This window comes from Natator depressus, chromosome 2 (genome assembly GCF_965152275.1).
Source record: "Natator depressus isolate rNatDep1 chromosome 2, rNatDep2.hap1, whole genome shotgun sequence".
Classification (NCBI taxonomy): domain Eukaryota; kingdom Metazoa; phylum Chordata; order Testudines; family Cheloniidae; genus Natator; species Natator depressus.
The window spans coordinates 136511681-136531382 of NC_134235.1; the positions used below are offsets into that span (position 1 = coordinate 136511681).

Consider the following 19702-nt stretch of genomic DNA (forward strand, 5'->3'; position numbering starts at 1 on the left):
AGTATTGAAAGTGGGTGGCAAAAGGGGAGGAGGGCAGTGAAGGGCACAAGTGGGGAGCAGAGATATAGGAATGGAAGCAGGGGAGTTGAAGGCACAAGGATGGATGTGGAAGAGAATGGAAGGTACAGTAGGGGAGCTGTGAGGAGCAGAGACCCATTCACCTTATTTATATAGTGGTGGAATTTCAATCCCTTATTCAGCATAAAAGGACAGTATTTCTAACCACACATTTAAGCTAGTCAGTTATAACACCTTCTAATGGCCTTGATTTGTGAATGCATTTTCTGATTTGTGTGGCCATCAAATATAGTTTATATTCCTAATGATTCAAAAGGCAAGAGTTTTGGTTAGACAAGAGATACTGATCCACATCTATTTATATTTCATAATTCATATTTTTTGTTAAAAGAAGCTTTTATAAATGGAATTTTTTAAAAAAATCATAAAACCATATCATTTATATGATAGGCAGTTTTGGCCAAAAAAACATGACCCCCGTGTATATAATAATTATGGGTGTTATTTAGACTGTCCCATTATAGTTAGTCAACATTTTATTTAGGAAAGGATCTTCATATGGGGATCCCATAATATTGTGAATTTGAGAACATTAAGGTAAGTCGTTTTGCTGTAAATGGAATAGTTCTTTGATCTATAATGAGTTGTCTTTCCTGTATAATGATGATGCCTTGACTCAGAACAACAGATACTTTCTCCCTGGAGCAAGAATGGAAAACAGAAAAAGTGTGATGTCTAATATGTTCTTATGCACATTACCTTAAGGATTACATTCTATGGGTATAGGATTCTTCCTCTATACCCTCACATGACAAAAGCTGCAGGGAGGATGAAAAAGAAATGACTCAATCAGTGAGCTGGATTAGCCTCCCTATGGAAGAAACAAGGATTCTGGCTGTAGAAACCACTGATCCCTCCATAGCCACTTGTAAATCAGGGAATCCAATAGCCTATTCTGCAGAAGCCACGTGCCTCTGCAGTGGCTTTAATAACCTCCTGCCCTCTCCAGCTCTCTAGCAGTATGGCTCTCTTAAAGAAAGTTATAAGGGGTTCCCCATACTGTGCCTGAACCTAGGCTGTTCACCTTTAAGGGGGCTTCTGCTCTACAGGGAGGGGATGAGGTCAGTACACAAAGGACAATTAAACCCCAGTTGGATTAATTAACTGGTAGAGTCAAAGTGTGATTCGGGGAAGTGATGTGAGTCCATTCCCTGTACCCATTTGGCAAGTAGCTTCTGGACCTATGGAAGTCCCTTTGTAGGGATGGGGAAGAAGCATGCTGCACAGGTGGTTGACTCCCTCTTGGCATGCATAGGGTGGGATATCCACACCCAGAAGGAAGGATCCCTTTGTGTGTGGATCCTGAGTGCATGAACCCCACTACCAAATTTTTGCATGCTTATGTTCAACTTGGCTCTTGAGCTCATTGGGCAGCTGGCTGCCATTGTATATAGCCGTAAAAAAAATGTGATTGTTCATAGTATGGAGTTCAGCATGCCAGGTACAAGCTAGATTTACCCCCAGTGGAATATTGTATATGTAGCAGCATCTGATTTTATTTAAATTATCCCTGTTCACTGCTTTGAATGTTACTCTTGTGCCTGATCTAACAAGTTCTTAATGATAGTTTTACAAATCTGCTTTTAAGTGGGACCTAGATTAAACCTCTGATTTAGCAATTAGTATAACATTCCACTCTATTTTGAGCTAAAATTGATCAGCACTTTTTGAAACTTGCAGCAAATTACTGTGATGATCAAGCTAAATTAAGCCATAATGTTTCAGGTAAATTTGTCTTCAATAGATCTCCCATGCATTGTTGGTTTAAGGACATTACACTGTCTGCCTGCTGTTTTGTAGACATTTTGGAATATATAGCTGTGAGAAGTGAATTTCCTCTCCCTTTATGGAATTCCAGTTTGAGCCTGATACATTTACGTTAATATCAAAAGTGTCAGCGGAAATAGGCTATCTCTACTAATATTTTGATATTGGGTTTTTTTCGGGGGGGGGGGGCAGGGGGATTGTTTTCCCATTTTCTAGTACAGTCGTAGCAATCAGACTTCAATGGAAAGACTTCTGAAACTAGTTGACAAAGAAGTTGTTGATTTTTAGAAGCATACCCTAGCAAGCATGATGGTTTTGTTTCCTTTTAGAGTAAAATGATTTTAATAATGCAAATAATTTAAAATATAAGTAATTTAAGTCATTAATGTAGCTGACATGGAGCTGCTGTTGAAAAATTTAAGAATACTGATCTGTAAATAATGTTATAAATACTGTATGTGACCTGGCCAGTGAAGTAAAGTTATTGTATAGTTATGATGTATTGTTAGACTTGCCTGTATGAATGTTGTGGAGCACTGGGAAACTTCTGATTTATTATTATGAAAGGATATGTGTGACTCAGTTTTCCTGTCTCACTTGTATTGTTACTGTCTGGGTGTGAAGAGGTTAGTAAGATACGCAATGCAGTGCTGATGGAGAAGTCACTTAAGCATGAATAAACTATCGAGAACTAGCACCACTGGGGGTAATTACTGCAGATGTCTAGACAGGTAAATGTTAGGATATAGATATTCAGGCCTGTCTGTAAAGGCCTATACTCTAAGAATGTAGGTATATGTTTATCATTTAGCTAGTAATAGAGGTATACAAGAAGGAATCTGTGTAAGGGCCTTCTCTCACTGTGACAGTCTGAGGCCCTGTTCTTAGGCCAATGCCTTTGGCTAAGCAGCAGAGGCAGCCATAAGCTGGGAAGCGACCGGTCACATCCTCACATTCCAAACTAGTCAATATGGGGCTGTTAGGAAGGTGATCCGATCTATCACCTCCAGAGAAAGGGAAGAGCCTAGAAGATGTAAAAGGAAATTTAGGTTGATAGTTTTCTGTCTGATAAGAACTCACTTATCACTAGACACAGCTGGAAAACCCTTATGTCTTTATAGATGTAGTTGTGAAATCCTCACTTCTGTATTGTTTTGTCATTATAGTTCCCACTTTGCTATTGTTTATTTGCATGGTCTCTGTCTGGTTCTGTGATTGTTTCTGTCTGCTGTATAATTAATTTTGCTGGGTGTAAACTATTTAAGGTGATGGGATATAATTGGTTAGCTAATCATGTTACAGTATGTTAGGCTTGGTTAGTTAAATTTCAGTAGAATGATTGGTTAAGGTATAGCTAAGAATATTACTATATCAATTAGGGGCAAACAGGAAGTAAGTTGGGATTTGAAAATAAGGAAAAAGGAACTTGGATTTAAGCTTGCTAGAAGTTCACCCCAATAAACACTGAATTGTTTGCACCTTCGGACTTTGGGTATTGTTGCTCTCTGTTCATGCGAGAAGGACCAGGGAAGTGGGAGAGTGAAGGAATAAGCTCTCTAACAGTAAACACAAAGGTGGCAGAAGTACCATTGCATATACCTACTGGTTTTGACCAGGTTCCAAAGGCCCAGCAAAGAACCAAGAATTGTATAAAGTGTGCAGCTTGCTACTGGGGGGAATGGGGATGGGTCATCCTTACTCGATCCAAGAACTGACAGGAGACTTTCACCAAGAGTGCAAAACACTGCTGGAAGAGTTTGAAGAACGTTGAAACCTATCAGGGTCTCCATGTGAAGGTGGGTGACACCTGGTAAGCTTAGATAGGCATATAAGCTATTTATTGTTTTCAAGATGTGTTTTCTCTGTAATGATTTTGTTCTAAATACATGCATGGCTTTATTTAATAATAAATAATGTAATGGCTGGCTGGTAAACCATGTTATAGCCCCTAGGAGGTAACAGAACTTGGCAATCACAGTGAAGGTCAGAAGGAATTGTAGCCTAAATCTGGTCTGGAGGGAGGGGAATGTGAGGTCCCCCCCCAGCCCCAAGAAAGGTAATGGCTGGAGGCCTCAGACACAGAGTGGGGAGGCCACAAAGGGGCCAGAGGTGACAAATGTATTGGTCTATTTAATTGGGGGCTGTCGGAAAAACAAGGAGAAATGGCTCTAGATAAACAACCTCCCAACAAACACTCGCGGAGCAATTACAAGACAATGGCCTACTTCTAAGCTCCAGCCTGAAGTTACACAGCTGCTTTGCCAACGCTGGGAGCTTAAAGTTCAAAGGGATGCTTAATGGTAAAAAGGATTGTGTGGAGAGAGAGAGAGAGATGGGGTGGACTAGAGAGTGAACAATTCCCAGGAAGAACATACTGAGGTGGAACAGAGGCAACAGGTCCTGAAAGAGTAGGTAATTAACCATTGGAACAACTTACCAAGGGTTGTGGTGAGTTCTCCATCACTGCAAGATTTTAAATCAAGATTGGATGTTTTTCTAAATAACATGCTGTCGTTCCAATAGAGATGCGCCATGGCCTGTGTTATGAAGGAAGTGAGACTTGATGATCACAGTGTCACTTCTGGCCTTATAATCTATGAATCTATGAACTGTGGGTACTGAACATAACTGGAGCCTGCTGAGGTAATCACATTTAGCACCTGGGGCCTGCAGTGTGAGAGGGGTTGCACTCAAAAAGACCAGGAGGGGTCAAAGGTATGGTTAGCCCGGTAACTCTGACAGTGCACTGCAAAGCCTTTATAGATGTTGCTTCTTCTGTACCTTTGTGATGATATCGCCTTTGAAAGCAGCTCTGAAGAGATCAAATCAATTAAGGCTATCAGTGTTTGAATAGCTTCTGACATTTGATTCCATTCACCTCTAGCTTCTGTTTCTCTGAAATTGTGGAACATAACTTTAATATTAAGTTTTTGTATTAAATCAACAGACAATCTATTGTTACAAAATTGAGTGCTATTTTCCAGCTTCTAAGAACATCACAACCAATTATTATTGAAAATTTCAAGCATTGAACTTAAATAGAATTGTCATCATAATTTTGATTTTATTCAACATTCATTACATTTAATGTGCTCCCAGTCAGTGATTCTTTATCTGTGTTATACATGCAGTGTAGCTGTAGCTATGTTGGTCCCAGGATATTGGAGAGACAGGGTGGGTGAGGTAATGTCTTTTAGTGGACCAACTTCTGTTGGTGCAAGAGACAAGCACTGTGTGTAGCTTGAAAGCTTGTCTCTTGCACCGACAGAAGTTGATTCACTAAAAGATATGATTTTACTTTGTCTCTCTCATATATGCAGCACAGTAACATTAAATAATTCACACATATTGGAATGTTATTGTATTTTGATATGCTGAAAAATGGTTTGTTAGTAATAGAAGTGTGACAGAGTAATTGCTGAGTGATGCAGCATGTTAAATTTATTATGCTTACATTTATGGTTGATGGTATTTGGCTTAACAAAAGGCTCAACTTCTGTTAGATTTCTTCCATTTCCTCTGGTACAAAGAGCTCTTTTGTTTATTAGAATTAAGAAGAATGTTGATGGAAAAAGAGAGACCCTTTGCTATGCTCTCATTCCCACAGAGCTAGCTAGCTACTGAGCATGGAGACAGTTTCTGCTACTCTACATCTCCTCTTGGCTGCTTCTGCAAGGGGAGGAGGAGTGGTGTTCACATCCGTACTGGGTGGAGCTCACAGGGTTCCTAATAGCAGTAGTGAAACTGACCAAGCCCTTGTTAGTTTGACTACTGCTGCTTGCCAAAGCAATGACCAGCCACTGAGGCATTGCAGCTGGCCCTCTGCAGACTCAACATGATTAAAATGCATTAGCTTATATTTAGTTCACATTTGCACAGAAGTCTGTCTTCACAAGCCTAAGGGCTACATACTTATTTTATTATAAATGAAACCTTAAATTCTGCTGCAATGGATAGTATAGGTTCCCTTGCCACACTCGGACAAGCCTTTTTACTTACATGGGGTGAGTGAGCAAGGGGAACTTTCAAGCCCTGTTGTTAGGTTTCTAAACAGAGAGTATATAGGAGCAGCATGACCTTGTTGCCTACTCAGTGACAGTGTCATGAGCATTAATAGATAATGCAGGCTGCATGTTGTTTTCTCACTTGTACCTGGCTATAATTCATTCTTAGGCTGTGTTAGGATGAATAAAAGCTTTGGCTGGTGTTTTTCATAGGCAGTAAGGTAAAAATGAGACGGCCAAGGAAGATGAATTTAATTTAGGGCTGTCAAGCAATTAAAAAAATTAATCACGATTAAACATTAGATTTAAAAAATTGCAATTAATCACAGTCTTAATTACACTGTTAAACAATAATAGAATACTACTTATTTAAATATTTTGAGTGTTTTCTATATTTTCAAATATATTGATTTCAATTACAATACAGAATACAAAGCGAACAGTGCTCAGTTTATATTATTATTTTTGATTACAAATATTTGCACTGTAAAAAAGAGAAACAAAAGAAATTGTATTTTTCTATTCACCGCATACAAGTACTGTAGTGCAATCTCTTTATCATGAAAGTTGAACTTACACATGTAGAATTATTATTATTACTATTATTATTATTTATTTGTTTATTATTATTTTTAAATAACTCCCTTCATCTGAGTGAGCCCTTGTTTGCAAGGGAGGGTGGATTTTACCTCAGAGACTCAGCATGTGACACGGGAGGAGAGGCTGGTGCAAAGGATGACTGAGCTCACCAGACCCCTATTCTCTATGGCAGTGTTTCTCAAAATTTTGTGCTGGCGACCCCATTTGGACTTTAAAAAAATGGTGACCCCACAACTAGAAAAAATTGTGACCCCCCCCACCCCCCATTCCTTCATCCCCACTCAGAGCACTGAGCTCTGGGCTTCAGCCCAGCTGGGGGCAATGAGCTTCAGCCCTGCTCGGGACTCTGGGCTTCATCCCCTCTTGGAGTGTGGGGTTTGGGGCTTCAGCGCTCCAGGCTTCAGTCCCACTTGGGCCTTGGGGATCCAGGCTTCAGCCCTGCTCAGAGTGCAGGACTCCAGCCCTCCTGGGGCTTTGAAACCCACCCCACACACACACCTCTGGAGCTCCAGGCTGGGGCTTCAGCCCCCAGCCTCTGATGCCTCCCTCCCTGCCCAGACGTGTGTGATTAGCATGTTAAAAAAACGCATTAATTTTGTTTTCAGTTAATCACAGGCATTAACTGTGATTAATTGACAGCCCTAATTTAATTTGTTTACCGCTCACAGTACAGTAGAACCTCACAGTTACAAACACCTTGGGAATGGAGGTTGTTCGTAACTCTGAACAAAACGTTTTGGTTCTTTCAAAAGTTTACATCTGATTGTGTACTCCTGGTTCCAAATGAGATGTATGGTTGACTGGTCAGTTTGTAACTCTGGTGTTTGTAACTCTGAGATTCTACTATATAAAGTGATTTCTTTGCTTGCATAGGTTTCATCATCTTGGGGAGTTTTGCTGAAACACAGATGGTTAAGTTTGACATAGTGACACTTATACAGGGCAGATTCTGATGTCTGGTGTTTTTCTCAACTTTTAAAAATATATTTTCTTGTTTAGCTTAGTGTGTTGGTGGTCTCATTCTGAAATTTCATTAGTGTACCTCATATGCTTATATCCGTTTTCCTTCTCAAAGCATGGAGAGTATTTTTAATCAGCGTGATCTCAATAAAGCTAGATATAGAATTTGTCTAGCAAGTAGAACATGGAGTAGGAAGAAGAAATCAAAATATATTAATCCAGATAGAGATAGATTGTGTGGCTGATAGTATTGTCCCTGAAAGGGAACTTAATGTGTTTTGGGGAAGATCCTCTGGGATTCTTCAAAATATAATTCCTTATTTGGCCAATTCAAGTACCACTGAGGATTTTGCAGAAGGAAGATCTTCTTCCTTTCTGGCTGCCAGGATCACAAATGGGGTGTGAGCAGTAGATCCTAATGGTCATAACCATGGGGTTGGTGAGGCCTGGAGTTTAGATTGGGGCAGAGCTGGAGTCAAGAATCAGGGCCCTGGGACACCCGGCAGTGTAGGCAAGAGCAGAGCTGAAGGTCAGAGCCAGGGATCAGGAGCTGAATGCCAGAGCCAGTGGCTAAGGCAGAGACATGGTCAGGAAGCCGAGCTGGGGATTGGAGCTAGGGGTATCAAGTATGGAGAAGTTCAGGAACTGAAACGGGCACAAGAGCACGCTGGGCATGAGCAGGAAGCAGGATCTAATGTACTTGGAACACACTAAGCAGCCAGCAAGCTCTGGTTGCTTCTGGGACAAGTAGTAGCTTAGTTCCACCCCTCCACCAATCAGTAAGTGCAGTCAATCAGGCAGCCCCTGCCAGCATCAGCTGTGTCCAGTGTGTTGCTAAGAGACTGATTCTGCTGCAGCTGGCTTCCTGACACCAGGGACTGAGTACACTCTCTCAGGCCTGGTCCACACTGGGAATTTACATCAGCATAAAAATCCATACCCCTGAGAGACATATAGTGACTTAACCCTGGTATAGACAGTGACAGATTGACAGAAGAATTCTTCCATCAACCTAGCTACTATCTCTCTGGGAGGTGAATTACCTACCCTGGTGGGAGAACCCCTCTCAGTACTACAACTTGATCCTGAAACCTTGGGACCTGAATTCTGATCTATTGCACAGCAGTGAGACTTGGGCCCAATGGGGCTGAAAGTTTTACTATCTTGGATTAAAACCTTGGCCCCTCTCCATCTTTTTTTGTACCATTCTGGCTTACACAGACAGTTGATGATTCCCCTTGCATAGGGGAATATCCAGCTAGCATAAAGCTAGCACGGCTGTCCTATGCCACCTGGTTATAGCCCCTCAGTTTATGGGATGTAGGCCAGAGCACTTCATGCACCAGTGATCCTGGATTGGCAGAACAGTCCCTCAGGGGATCATTATGATCCTGCATAATTAGAGTATTACTAACAATGTTCTAAATTGCATAAGGGACCCACAGCTGCCCCCAGGATGGCAGCAGGAGATCTCTACCTTCCCCCCTTTTTGGATCCTGCACTGTCTCCAGCCATAATTATTCTCAATTTGAACCTGGAGGTCTCAGCATTAGTATATACACAGATGTAAGTGTATTTTGTCAGTTATAGTAAGGTGGTGTTTCATCCTCCTAAGTCTGGGTAACAAGAGTACTAGTATCTTGAAAGTCAGTTGCACATGCATTATCAGGTATTATTTTTATATGCACCACATATTTACGATTAGAACACAAAAGCTCAGCACTGGAGGTGATATTAGGATAGTTCGAAAAAATGTGCTTTATCTTTCCATCCAAAATCCCCGGAATGCTCTTTTAATTTAAACACATACATTAGAACCTCATTCTTAGTTGGCTAATCCATAAACCCAATTAATTCACACAAAATGTCCCCTCCTTTCAATAAGCACAACCTGAGACTGGAGGTGTCACTTAATTAAGAATGTAGGCATAGAATGCATGTTATAAATATTGAACTATACAAGTTATCTTTTGAGAAATATTATACTGAAATTAATACGTGGTCATTCTGAAAAAAAAATACATCCCCTGTTAAATCTGATTGGTAATCTACTGTACCAGAAAAATAAACTGTCAAAAAAGTCACGAACTTAATGTCATACAGCTATATCAAGAGTATCCACATTGGCTCTGACACTTCTTCTTTTTATTAGGTCAATGGATATGTTGCATGTTGACCGGATATATACTTAATTTACCTAGTGATAGAGTAAGCCATTGACACTGATAAATTTCCTAGAAGAAACACACTGAGAGCTGACCATGATTTGTTCACCACTGAAGCTAGTTCACCAATCAATGATACAGATGAAACAGCCATGGAAACTGATATATTACCTTTCTAAAAGTCTCCTGTTATGTGACAATAGGGAGCTCACTGTTAGGAAAATAGTGACACAATGTAGAAGTTGTTTAGTCATTACATGTGAATGCATTCAGATGTAGTTCAGTGGCACCATCATATATACACACAGAGTTGTGGATATAGGTGAACATTAATATATCAATTATTGCTACTGTAATTTGAGTACCGCTGGGGCAAGAAACCAGCAGTTGTTGTAGAAAGGGAAAAACCATAGGGGCAAGCAACCATGTTGCCTGGCAAAAGTGAAAATTATTCCAAGACCACCTCCTTAAGTAGCAGGTATGGTTTATGTTTTTGATATAATATAGGTCATTCCAGTGGGTTATTCTGCAATGGATTTGTGTAAAAGAGTGCAGAGTTTGGCCCCTGAGTCTTAGGTGATCTGGTGCTACACTAATCATTTGTGGTGGTGAGCAAACACCCTGTCTGCATACATGCTCATTTTGCCTTGTGAATGAAGTAAAAAAAGCAGCCACTTGTGTATTAGTAAGTATTGCACCTAACAAGTATCTCATCATCTCACCTGAAGAGAGGCACAACGCAAACCCTTGTCAGTTTTTATGTCCGTATAGAGTAGGTTCTGAACCTTAGCTTATGCAAATCATCATGTATCTCTCTATCAAGGTACCTTAGGCCAAAGATCTACTGAAGTCAGTGAAGCTATAACAATTTACACCAGCTGAGTATTTGCCTCTGGAACTCAGGATGTCTGACGTCTCTGGGCTATGTCTGAAACTCCTTCTAGGACCACGAGCAAATCATTTTAGTTTCCTGTGCCTCAGTTTCTCTAATTGTAAACAGGAGATAATAATCCTTCATTATACCGCATAAGAGGGTTACGAGTCTTAATTAACTAATGTTTATAGAGCCTGGGGATGTTCATCTATACTAATTTTATGATTATGTGACCTACCTATTAAGATAGTCAATGCATAGCTATATTGGGCTATTGGAAGGTGGGAATTTACTGCTACAGTTTAATAGTGAGCTGTTGGGTAAAAAAGTAAGGAGGCAACACAATAGTCCAGGTAAGGAACTGGATGGCAAACCCTCAAAAGTCAACAGCTGAACTGTGAAGAGGTGATTTTCAGGCTCCTATACAAGTGACTCAGCCACTTTGCTGAGGCAACAAGCTTAGAGATCAAAATGACACAAAATGCTTATAAAGGCCTAGAAACAGGAAGTTACGGGTGGGTGAGTTGTCAACAGCTGCTCAAGGGAAGTTGCTGATGGGAGACACAGATGTAGAGTTACTGACAACAGCATCTGCAGTGGGAGAGTTTCTCTCTCCCAGCCCAGAGGTGGAGGTACCTGACCTAAGTAGAACTTACCAAAACATGCGAGGGAATGTTAAGGTTTAGGTAAGATCCAAGGCATTTAGGCTTGTGTTTACTCATCTGTAAATGGGGATAATGACCTACTTTGTAATGCACCTTAAGCCCTGCTGATGGAAAAACACAATATAAGAGCTAGGTGGTATTATTATTAATTATTATTGTTGTGGCTATCATGCTATGTTGTTCACTTTTGTCTGATTGCTATATATCTTTGGGTGAATGTACAGTACATTTGTTTTGAATAATCTGTTTCGTATCCCTGTAATCAGCCACTCGTCAGAGATTCCCAGAGGGAAGTTGCTTGCAGGTACCCAATCCATTCGGGCCTGATGAGTTATCATGGTTGGAAATAGGGGGGCTGCCACCTAGGGATCCAGCCTAAGAGTGGTGCAACTGCAAGTTCCACCCAGAGGGAGGTGAAGGTAGCAAAACCTATCACCTAAGCCGTGCACTCGAGAAGGATTGCCAAGGGGGAATGGGGTCTAAGGCACCGTTCTCCCTGCAACTGTGACAGTCCAGTTGGTAAAAAGTGTGTGTGTGGGGGGGGGAGAATAGTGGGGTGCATCCTGATGATCCAATCTAGAGCAGGGTTCCACTCTGGGAGAGGTTCACTTGGAAATAATGTCCATGCACAGACTGGGACAGAGATCACAGGTGCTGTGACAGAGCCCCCTTTGAGGTCATCAGATGAGTTATATCACATACATGAAAAATGTTTATTCTAGGTGTACTTGCTTGAAATTCCTTTTTGTTCCCATCACTATTTCAATCTTTTTCTAAGCAATCATTGAAGTACTTATCAAAAATCATTTTGCACATATTTTATTTTAAAACCCTCTGGTCCAGGCCTATGGTCTCTGTTTTTCATTCCATTGTTGCTGATGTCACACATCATAGCAAAACGAGTGCTAGACTGGGTATATTTTCTTTTAATCCAAATGTTTTCTCTCATTATCTTCCATCAAATCACATAAGCATCTCTCTCTGAAGACTGAAATATCGAGTTCAGTACTTCATGTACCTTTTACTGAACTGATGTATCAAGTTTAGTGCGTGATATATTAAGTTCAGTTCTTAGTCTATTTATTTCAGTAAATGTTGCATATTGAGTCAAGTGGGTGATGTAGCTGTTCCTCATGCAACACATCAGGTTTGAAAATATGATTTATTAGAAAAAGCTGACATGTTTGATTCAAAGGGTTGGTGATGGATTCAAGAGTCAATATTTCTCCTCAGTAAAAGTATCTGATTTAGAAAGTGGCAAATATCTTTCATTGCAAATGATCATATTTGCAGTAGTTGAGTTTTGGATCAGTCAGATATATTGCAGAACATATTCTTTATCTATTTTTCTGTTTTCTGAACTGAAAGGCATCAGTGTTCCTCCAGGTTGCACAAGCACAGAGTGACAGAGAGATGAATGAACTCCTGACATGAGTCTGATGTTATGTACCATTATCCAGCCACAACCATAGTCAACCTCTGGTTTTACCACTGACCAATGTGCTTTATAGATAGCCTATATTTTTCCCAGAGTATTAATTGCCATTCAGTGTTCCCTACATGGTGTTCACCTGTCTAGGCATTCTGTAGACTATCTGCCTTCTGTACCTAGGCTTTGTTACCACAGAGCTGCATACATTAAACTGTTATTAATTTAAATACTTTATTCTTTGTAATGTGAATATTATATGGACGAGAATGTTCTCTTCTGTAAACTGCAAAAAAAAAAATTAACACGATGTACCTGCATCTCTCTATTGAGGCACTTTGTATTATATGATTCATATCCTAAAACAATGATGTGATGATGTGCCATAGTACATAGGGAGCAGAAAAGTGATGACTCTTATTTCACCAGCATATAATTTTTAATGCTCAAATTTTGACACTGAAAAAGGTACATATTTTAAAAGGAATGAAAGTGTCTTGCATTCTTGATTTCAGATAAATTGACTAAATGTATGAACACACACAACATTAATCATACTTTAACAAATAATTATAATTTACTACATAAAAATGTATGGACCAGTGGTCTATTAGCCCAGTATCCTGTCTTCCAACAGTGGCCAATGCCAAATGATTCAGAGGGAATGAATAGAACAAGACAATTACTTAGTGATCCATCCCCTGTCATCCACTCACAGCTTCTGGCAGTCAGAGGTTTAGGGACACACAGATCATGGGGTTGCACCTCTGACCATCTTGGCTAATAGCCATTGATAGACGTATCCTCCGTGAACTTATTTCATTCTTTTTTTGAACCAAATTATACTTTTGGCCTTTACAACATCTCCTGGAAATAAATTCCAGATGTTGACTGAGTTATATGAAAAAGTACTCCCCATGTTTGTTTTAAACCTGCTATTTATTAATTTCATTGAGTGGCCCTTGGTTCGTGCGTTATGTGAAGGAGTAAATAACGTTTCCTTTTAGTCACTTTCTCCACACCATTCATGATTTTATTAAACCCCTATCATATCCCTGCTTAGTTCCAGTCTTTTTAACTTCTCCAGATATGGAAACTATTCCAGACCCCTAATCATTTTTATTGCCCTTTTTTGTACTTTTTCCAATTCTATTTTTTTTTTGAGCTGGGGTGACCAGACCTGCATTCAGTATTCTAGGTGTAGGCATATCATGGATTTATATAGTGGCATTATGATATTTTCTGTCTTATTAACTATCCCTTTCCTAATGGATACTGACACTGTTAGCTTTTTTGACAGCGGCTTGTACAATGATCAGATGTTTTTAGAGAACTATCGACAATGACGTCAAGATCTGTTTCTAGAATGGTAACAGCTAATTTAGTCCCCATCATTTTGTATATATAGTTGTGATTACGTTTTCCAATGTGAATTACTTTGCATTTATCAACATTGAATTTCATCTGCCATTTTGTTGCCCAGCCACCCAGTTTAGTGAAATCCCTTGTAACTCTTTGCAGTCAGCTTTGAACTTAATTACCTTGAGTAATTTTGCATCGTCTGCAAACTTTGCCTCCTCACTGTTTACCATTTTCTCCAGATCAGTTATGAATATGTTGAAATGGTTTTATATCTTTTAATCAGTTACTGATCAGTGAGAGGACCTTCCATCTTATCCCATGACTGGTTACTTTGCTTAAGAGCCTTTGGTGTGGAATCTTGTCAAAGGCTGTCTGAAAGTTCAGGCATACTCTATCCCCAGGATCACCCTTGCCCTCATGTTTATTGACCCCATCAAAGGAGTCTAATAGATTGGTGAGGCATAATTTCTCTTTACAAAAGCCGTGTTGACTCTTCTGCAACATGTTCTGTTCAGCTGTGTTTCTGACAATTCTATTCTTTACTATAGTTTCAACCAATTTGCCTGGTAATGAAATTAGGCTTACTGGACCAGTGCAGAAGTCCCTTGTTGAGACAACTGTTTCGGCTCCTCATTGTTTCAGTTGCTTTAACAGTTGTCCAGAATCTTCACTGGAATGAGCTTTGCTTTCAGTGGTATCAAAGGGAAGGAGCCAGCACCATATCAACTTGCAGCTGTTCTTGGACCACAAGCAAGTGCTATGCATACTCTGAATTTGAGCACCACTATCTATTAAACTGAATAATGTGTGCACTGCACCTGCTCATTCCCTAATACCTTGGCTGTCACTTTTGGCTGTTTCAGATAAGACGACAAGGAGGAATACAGTTACTGGTGGACCTGTTGGATCATCGAATGACGGAAGTCCACCGTAGTGCCTGTGGAGCTTTGAGAAACTTGGTGTATGGGAAAGCAAATGATGACAACAAAATTTCTCTGAAAAACTGTGGTGGTATCCCAGCATTAGTACGCTTGCTCCGCAAGACTACAGATTTGGAAATCAGAGAACTGGTCACAGGTTTGATTCTATGTATTTTTTCCCATGAATATCAAGTACTAGCTCAGTACTATTTGTGCAGCACAGTGATGTGTATCAGATGCTCCATAAATTACCTTTTGCTTTATCACTATCTTCCCTACTTTCAGGTTCTTTGGACAAGCGAAATATTGACTGACTCCAATCAATATTTAAGTGACACTTACTGAAGCAGCAGTGATTTTCTGAGCTGGTTCACTGTTTTTTTCCCCCACTAGTGGAGAACTGTGTTGATGTGATTGCATTCTATACACAGGTTATTCTTGGTGCTAGCAATTCCATCATTGGGTATGCGTTCCCCCTTTTACCTTGTAATTCTTCAGAGTGGAGTTATGCTGCACCATATCCTAAGTAGTACAAAGCCTGCTTGACTCTTCTTTGCTTCTTATAGATGTAACTTTAGAGCCCTCGTGGCCAAGATGGAGTCTGCTCCTGTAGGCTGCCAGGGCCGGTGCAAGGATATTTTGCGCCCTAGGCAAAACTTCCATCTTGCGCCCCTCCACCCCTACTCCAGGAGCATCGCTTATTATAAACTTTCAAAAATGAATACTGCACAATGATTAAGAGATCAAGATGACTTTTCCTTAAAATTAAGCAATGTTGATTGTAATCGAAAATACTCTTTTTAGTCATGTATACTTCCTTCCTTCATTCTTTCATATCAAAATCTACTACATTTTATTCTACCTTTAGAATATCCAATTATTGTTAATAAAATTTATAAAATTAGAATGGCGGATACTCTGTCATACAGCAACAACTGACAATATCAATATAACAAATTTCAACAACCTACACACGGATATTCGCACATGATAACCATATACACTCAAATACTAAACACACACACACACACACAATTGACACAAAGTATTAGCGAAATGATGCAGCAGCAATTGCCAGAGTCTTAGATCTGAAACAACTCAACAAAAATAGTTAGCCTCAGTCAACAAGCTCAGAAAACTAGTAAACGTAGCATGATAAAACAGCCTGTCAGAACGGGTAATGGCTGCGTGCGACGAGAAGAACGACATCATTGCCGCTTTGTACCGTAGTGAAGCAATACGCTTGTGCCCGCACCGCAGAGCTGGCGTAGGCTATAGCTGGAATGTACAAGAGAACAACAAGTTAAAATGCAAGTTCAACGACTTAAAATGCAAGTTCTCTTTTCTTTATTCATTCGTTTTCCAGCAATAGTGTAAAAAAAAAATTTGGGGCACCGCTTTTTGGTGCCCCCAAATCTTGGAGGCCGCCTATATCGCCTAGTGGTTACACCAGCCCTGCAGGCAGCGCTGGCCAAAAGACGGCGCGTGCAGGAAAAATTCCTTGCACCCCAGGGGCACCTGATCCAAACCCCCCAGAGTGAACACACCCACCCACAGGAAAAGTACAATGGATATAACAAAGGGAGATATTTATTTACAGAGGGATGAGAGGAGAAAAAGAACAAGAGGAAATGTAGGGGGAGCAGTAGAACAGGGTTGCATCGAAACCAAGGCCGCACAGGCCCAGTGGTAGCACTGTCTGAAAGGGCTGACACCGAGCAATGTGTCTTCACACAGAGTTCAGGAGTCCTGAGCAAAGTTCCAGTTCAATGGTGAGCCTTGGGTGCTCCTGCTCGTCTTCCACGCCAGTGAACTTTCCCCAACAAACCCCTCCGGTGCCCCCTTCTTCCACTCTCTGCAAAACTACACAGAGCAACAACCTCCCCACTTAAGCTAGCAGCCTCCCTCTTTATTCCCAATGCAGAGTCACAAGCCCCAGTACTCACCGCCCCATGCAGCTCTGGGCAGCAGTGATACTGGGTCCAGCTCCGGCCTGTCCTTCTTGGGCGATTCCTCCCTGGCACAGTGCTCCTCCTGGCTCCTGTCCTGGGGTGTCCCCGATCAGCCGCCCTGTCCTTCCCAGGCTTCAGGCAGGTTCTTTCCCCTTCACTTTGTCCAGGGCCTCCCAAGCCCTTCTCTCCCGGGGCTTCAGAGCCACACCCCAAGTTTCCCTCCTTTCTCTCACTGTTCCCCCTCCCCATAAGAAAAAGATTTAAGGGGGCCATGCTCTCTAAACCCCAAGGAGTTACATAGAAATATATGTGGGGGAAGTATGTTGAGGATATGGGCAGTGTTTTCTTTCACTGTGAAAATGGCATACTGAACAGTATATACTGTAAATACAGAGAGCAGAGTTTGGTAAAGAGATTATTTCATAGGATGACAAGGTAAAATCTGGTCTGCAATTGTTTCTGGAGTTGCTTTGTTTTTAATTCAGTGTGAGTATTTGGTTTTTGAGCTACACAGCAAAAGAAACAAAATCCCTCACTATTAAATTCTCGGTGTTTTAAATATTTTTCATCCATTTTTGGCTAAAGCCACCCTAATTTAAACTAAATATTAAGAGCAGTTACTTCTTTTTAGGGATTTTTGTGTGTGTTTTGGTGCTAGGGTGAAAAGTACGCAACTGAAAGGTTACTTGAAATATGCTGTACACAGTGTTTCAGTGGGCCGAGATAGGTAGCATGAAAATGAGATATAAAGCTTCTTTTCCTCAGGTTGTTTTTGTCCAGCAGAAATCAGAAGTGGAAATGTGGCATAATCAGTTGTCTGAGTGCTGGTTACACATGAACGTTACTTATTTTTTCACTCCTATTTGTAGTATATCACAAACTTCCCTTTCCATAGAGTGGCGCCCTCTCTCAGTGATGACTGTACATGAGCAGAGTTCACTTTTCATAAAGCTTTGTCATGTTACATCAGCTCCCCCTGCAAATATGTGAAAGAATATATGTTAAACAAAAAACCATATGAAGATTTTTAAATCCTCTGTAATTTGACCCTTCACTTGGCTATTAAAGTGTCAGTGATGTGAAAATTAATGTCATGTTACAAATCAAAAATCTTAAGATCTCTTTAGTTTTTTACAGCATCCATATCTCCATTGAAACTTTTTTTTACTAATGGATATGATAAAAATTCTAGTCTTTAGTAATCCCAGGATCTATATACACACACACCCCTCCCCACTTTTTCAGAAGATCATCCACCATTTAAGACAATTGATAACATCAGCCATGTGTAGACTCAGAATTTCCTTGCTCGAGGGTGCATTAATCAGCTCCATGATGTATTTTAAGTGTAGATTTTTGTATTTAATTTTGTTTCTTAATTATCACACCTTTCATCTCATACCTGTTATCCATGATTTCTTAGATTCTTCTTGTCAAGAAGATGCTGTGTTACATGGAGCTCTGATGATGCATCCTGCTGAGTGACAGAATTACTGATAAACCTAATAAAGTGAAACTATTACTTTAGTTTCAACATATTTGTTCTGCTCTTGGTTGTGTCGTCTGACTCCTGACTTTAGGGAGCACTCAGCCTGCTTACTCTGAGCAAATGAGTAGCAAAGTGCTAATGAACTCTTTCAGTAGCTATAATGTAAGTTTCCATTGTATCTGTTGCTGTATTACTAAAGAGATCATGTAGCGATGCGACGACTCACTGGTGCAGTGCCTCCTGCTGGTCATCTGGGAATTAGCTCTTTCCAGCCTTCAGAGCACCCTCTGCAGGCCGGTGTCCCTCCCGGATCCTGGTGCCCTTTACCCTGGGGTTCTGCCCCAACAGTACCCCCACACTCTGGGTCTCTCCTCCCTGGGGAAAACCCAACCCTCTGAACCCACCTTGCCTCAGTGGCTAGTGCCAGTCGTCATCTAACCCTCACTCACTGGGGCAGACTGCAGTGTAATGGCCACTCATCATTGACAAGGGGTGAGGACCAGCTGCCTCCGCCTATTCCCAGGCTGCCCCTCTGCAGCCCCAGTACCTTTCTGGGCCTTTACCAAGGCCTGCAGCCTGGGGGTTTACCAGGCTGGAGCTCCCCAGCTCCCTTTGCCGTTCCCCAGCACGGGTCCGGGTCCGGGTCCGGGTCCGGGTCCCTTGCTCCCAGGCAGCTAGCCCTTCCCACTCCAGGGTTAGAGTGAGACTCCTCCTTCTGCTTCTGGCTCACAGCCCTCTTATAAGGGCCAGCTGGGCCCTGATTGAGCTGGCCACACCTGTGATAAGCTACTCACTCAGCTTTTCCCAGTCCTCTCCAGGGTTGTGTTTACTATCGGCTCCCCAGGGCAACCTTCTCCCAGGGCTGTTTTAACCCCTTCAGGGCTGTAGCGGGGTGACCACCCCACTACAGAGCGTTATTATTCGATTTTTAAGAGAATAAGCTACCCTGTATATTCCATCCATTAAACAATATATCACTGAATTCTCATGCACTACCAGTGAAAGAAAATAATTAAGCTAACGTGCCCTCAGACGGGTTATCTTGAAACTATGTGACTGCTAATGACAGGTGTCAAACTCTGACCTCTAATAGTTGTAACCAGTAGCTGCAATGAAAGCTGTAGCTAAGAGGGAGGATCGCAGTCTGAAAGAGGACTAAGCATGTATAAAAGGGGAGAAATGAGTAGAGCTGGACAGAGTGAAGCTGTTGAATGGAATCAAAGCCATTTGTAGCTCAGGATTTCATTGCGTTTTTTACGGATTATATATCCCACCGGCTATATGTGGCCCATGGCTGTGTTTCTGTTCCTCTCTGTATCGGAGATGCTTTAGGTTTGATAATGAATTACTGGTAGTGCTAGTGCTCTGCTGAGCTCCTATCCTAAGAAATGATGTTCACGGTGCCTCAGAGCTTGAATCCTTCAGTAGCCAGACTGG

The 19702-nt window shown here is 41.1% G+C and overlaps 1 protein-coding gene across 10 annotated transcripts in view; it reads left to right on the forward strand.

Moving 5' to 3' along the window:
• Positions 1 to 19702, forward strand: part of CTNND2 (catenin delta 2) — a 1172806-nt gene that overhangs the window by 931933 nt on the left and 221171 nt on the right. For all 10 annotated transcript variants that reach the window (XM_074945030.1, XM_074945027.1, XM_074945025.1 and 7 more), the window contains one exon: positions 14768 to 14981. In XM_074945030.1, coding sequence (XP_074801131.1) covers positions 14768 to 14981 — 214 coding nt within the window. The remainder of the gene's footprint in view (positions 1 to 14767; positions 14982 to 19702) is intronic.